The 4,651-nt window shown below is 38.7% G+C and overlaps 1 protein-coding gene across 1 annotated transcript; it reads right to left on the reverse strand.

The window, feature by feature from the left end:
• Window positions 1–384: 384 nt before the first annotated feature.
• Window positions 385–1,977, reverse strand: LOC306660646 (serine/threonine-protein phosphatase 2A 55 kDa regulatory subunit B delta isoform-like; the record flags this gene model as incomplete). The annotated part of the gene is given in 2 exon segments (XM_079139006.1): window positions 385–1,947; window positions 1,950–1,977. Coding segments are annotated over 2 exon segments (1,356 nt in total). The 3' UTR covers window positions 385–619.
• Window positions 1,978–4,651: the final 2,674 nt, after the last annotated feature.

The following is a 4,651-nucleotide window of genomic DNA, read 5'->3' on the forward strand; positions in this document are numbered from 1 at the left end:
TCTACAGAAATGGGACAGCCACTGCAGTTTGGGAAAAGTTGTGTTTAGAATCTGAAGAACTTCACACCTTCCACCACTCTGCCAAAGGAGGACCAAAGTTGCTCCCAAGAATAATCCTGCATGATTTCATTACACATAATTGAAGTAAATAAAAAGCCAACAACTTCTGTTTGGATTCAAAAGCACTTTCCACTATGCTGCTTTTCTGAGTGGGCACACCACAAGGTGAGAACACCTGCCTGGGCTCAGGGGCCACCCCACGTCCCGGTGAAGGACCAAGGACAGCAGGGAGAGGAAAGAGCCGGAGGGGTGGGGAGAGGCCTGATGACACCTCTTCCCTTGGATGTTAGTTATTTGGTCTATAAACTGGAAAGGAAGGCTCAGACTTAAATAAATATATTTATTTTGAGTAAGGGCCTTTACTGAGCAATGTCCAGCAATTCTGCTCCCAGTGGGCTTCACTCTGGAGTAGCGGCACCCACCTCTCCCGGGTTGAGGCAGGGCCAGGCCAGGACATGGCGAGGCCAGCTCTTTCCTCTGTGGGAGGGCGTGCAGACTCTGAACGCAGAGGGCAACGACGTCGTCTTGCCTGCACAAGACATGGCCTCCGCCGGCTCCCTTAGTTGGCTTTGTCCTGGAATATGTACAGGTTGTTGGTGGCAGCCACGGCAATGACGTTGTCCACGGGGTGCCAGGCTGTGTGGAGGATCTTCTTGTTGAAGTCCAGGCTGTCCACACTGATCTCGTCCTTCTTCCTCTTCCCGCCTGCACACACCTTCCGGGGCTTTAAGCTGGCTCGGGGTTTGCTGCTCTCTCTCGAGGCTTCCAGTGTGACGTCCCTCCGAGTGTTTCTATCGAACATCCTGAAGAAGTTGTTGTAGGAGCCCGTCATGACAGCACTGTCAGAACCATTCCAGCAGCACTCAAACTTGTCGAAGATGCAGTCGTTTTCATAGAGGGAGCAGAGCTTGCTCCGCAGGTACTCATGCACCTGGTGGGTCTCCACTGGCCTACTCTCCATGTTGAGGTCCCACACCTTCACTGACAGGTAGTCTCTGGTCATCATGTACCGACCACTATGACTGAATTTGACATCGGATATGGATGAAATTATTTCTGAGAAGAAGGACCTGCTACTGGGATCTTCAGGCTCTTCAAAAAACTTAGAGTGCCGGTCGCACAGGGCGGAGGAGCGCATGTCACATAGCCCGACGGTCCCCTTGCTGCTGCTGTAGACGAGCACGTTGCACTGGTGTGGGTGGAACTCGGCGGCGGTGATGACTTCCGTCAGCTCCTCCATGTTGGCAGGTTTGATGTCCACGATGTTAAAACTTCTATCTGTGATCTCTAAATGCCACAGGTTAATTCTCAGGTCATCTGCAGAAAGATACGTTTCATGATCACTATTTACTGAAATGGAATTTATATGATACGTATGAGCATTTGCAAAAATTCGTCGTGGGCTTGCTTCTACCATGAGGTCCATGGGCTTCAATATTGGAACCCGCAGTGCTGTGATTCTAAATGGGTCTCGAAGTCGTCCGTCTTCATCTTTCAAGTTATAACCTTCTGCTCTTTTATCCCGTTCACTTATTTTCCATAATTTAATAGTTTTATCATTTGTAGATAGTAGAAAATGAGCAGCATTCTGTTGTGGCAGCCACCTAATTTTATTAATCTTTTCCTCAATTTCTAGACTTTTCAAATAGTCAAACTCTGGTTCATGACTTTGAAAGGTACTGTAAACATTATATTCTCCCCTGGAATGAGGGCGAATTTTATTCTCTTGTTCCCGCTGAAAAATAACAACTCTGCCGCCCTTGTCTCCTGTTGCAAGAAGATCTCCAGAGTAATTAAATTCAACGGTGGAAATGATGTCGGCTTCCGCCACGACCTCCTCGAGGGCGCCCTTCACCTGCGAGAAGCACCACTGGAAGTCGTTGCCCGCGGGCAGCCGCCGCCTCCGGCTCCCGCCATGGCCGGCGCAGGACTGCGCCAGCCCAGCCCTGTGCGGCCGACCGCAGGCGCCGCCGCCAGGAACTCCTTTATTAAAGAAGTCACACAGCTTTTATGTAGGGTGGAGGCTAGGCGGGAACCAATCAGCTTAAAGGTCAGCAAGGCATGGGGAGTTCACACAGGTGAGAGTCCCATAGGACTATATGGCAAGCACAAACTGATCACTTTCGCGGAACTGTTGTCAACCAATCCCTGACGGTGGTCCAATTTATCTTCATTAACCTTTGAAACCGCCTTTGAGGCCTTGATCTTGCTCACCCACCAGGGAGTAAGGAGTCAGCCTGAATTAGTTAATGTGTCATTAGTCCCAACAATGTAAAATAGCAAGAATGGTATCCTAATTAGAAAAAGTTACAATTTATGTATATATAATATGTGAAATTACACTCAATTGTCACATATACCTAAAAATAATTTAAAAATAAATTAAATCAGGTGTTTGGATTTTGATAGTATTGGATTGAGTCTATCAGAAAAAATTAGAGCACTGTCTTTGCTAGTTTTCTAATTTAACTGGTTGGAGTAATATTTGTGAATTGCAACTTGGTGGTAGGTAAAATAGGACATTTTCTTATTTAATTTAAAATGTGAACATTGAATATACATGGCCACTCCTGTTGGTTTAAGTTCTGTAGATAAAACTAATCAAAAGAATGGCTTGTTTACATTACTGAAATTTCCATTTGAAAAGGAATATATATAATTAAAATAGAAATTATAAAGCATATTTAAAAGAAATACTACATGAAGAAAATACAGGTATAGATACATTCACATGATTTTGTGGCATGTTTACCTATATCTGAAAACTGTGAAAGAGTTAACCACATGAGGAGATAGGTAGTAGACAATAATTTCTATTGAGAATATGCCATTATCTCAAGGTCAGAGAGTACTTCCAATTTAACAAATACTTATAACCTAATTTCTGATTATATAACAAAATATGCCAATAAGTACATATTAATGAATTAAATAATAATCCTCCATAATGAGATATTCTTAAAATAATCATTTTAAAATCAAGTAGTAAAGTCTTTGAAATGGGTAAGTATAAGGCATTTAAGTAAAGATGTTTCCTGTGTTACTGATAAATTTTGTTATATTATCTAACATTTTGTTTTGTGGTTCTTAGTGTCTTCTCTTAGTTTTGGTTATCTAAGGCATCCTGTATGAAAATTTAGTTTTGTTTTTCCATGAATTTTCGTTAATTCATTGAGTTATTTTACATCAAAAACTATAGTTGAATAACCAATATTTCATTTTTAGATATTTAGAAAGTCTTTTATATTAAGTTTGTTTACCAAAATTCAGATGATATTTACACTTTTAATATTGAAAAATACAATGATAGAAAGCTGCTATAAAGTTAGTAAATTTAAAAGCAACTTTTATTTTAAAATAAAATAGTTCAGACAGATTGGAAAGATTACTGAACATGCATACAATTGTACTTCTGTATAGAATGTAAAATGCACTCACCTTGATGAAGTGTGCACTTTTGTACTAACATTGGCAAACATCAGCATGTTCGGCATCTTTTATTACACAGCCAGGGAAAAATAAGTAAATGAGTAATCTTAATTATAGTGAGTTTGCTAAGAAATGTCTCATTTCTCAGAGATAAAAATGAGAGTGAATTATTTAGGGAATATGAAAAATTGTAGGATAAAATTTATATGAGCTAGAATTCTAATAATTGCATTCATGATACCCTTATTCATTTACCAAATATAAGATGATAGTAAAAAAATCAGCTCACTGAAGAATGTGTTTAATGGTTAACTCTAGGGATATTAGAAATGTTAAAAGTCAATATGCTATTGTTTTAAATTAAACCTTGGGCCATCATTTAGTGTATTGATATTTAATTTGTCAAATGATCTGTAAATAGTAAATTTATATCTTGCAGGTCAATATTTAAATGTAGTTAAAGTGTTATTAGCTATAGATCACAACAGGATCAAGTCTATTTTTAATGTCTTTTACATAATTCCTAGGATTTATTTTCCATTTGTTGTTGTAATATACTTTTTAAATTTTTATTTATTTATTTATTTTTGGTACAAGAGATTGAATCCAGAGGCACTTACCCACCGAGCCACACTCCCAGCCCTATTTATTTTTTATTTTAAGACAGGATCTTCTTAAGTTGCTGAGGACATCTTTGAACTTGTGATCCTCCTGCCTCTAACTTCCAAGTGACTGTGATTTCAGGTGTGTGCCACCACACCCAGCTGTATACATTTTCTTGTTGGAAAATCCTTGTTTATCATTAAGCAGAAGAAAAAAACACTGTGGATTGTTCACTTTATATTTTAACATATTAGGTAGCTGCAATATCCTACCTAAGAGTGCTTGTTCCACCTATTAAACACTAGATTTACTTAATCTTATCTTCTAGGAAAAAATGCTTATATACTCTGGTCAAAAACACTTAACATATGATTTTGTGTATGTGGATTAAATTCATCATATTATGTGTATGTGTTGATTTTTCCCTTTTTTTACAACCTGCTTCCATGTAGTACTTATGCTTAAAAATTTATAAAATGTTGATTGTGTATCACTATTGGGAATCTATATTTTAAATTACTAGTTTTTGGTTTGCTGATAAATAAATTTTATCTGATAA

The sequence above is a fragment of the Sciurus vulgaris genome (genome assembly GCF_902686455.1).
Source record: "Sciurus vulgaris genome assembly, chromosome: 1".
In the NCBI taxonomy this organism is placed as follows: domain Eukaryota; kingdom Metazoa; phylum Chordata; class Mammalia; order Rodentia; family Sciuridae; genus Sciurus; species Sciurus vulgaris.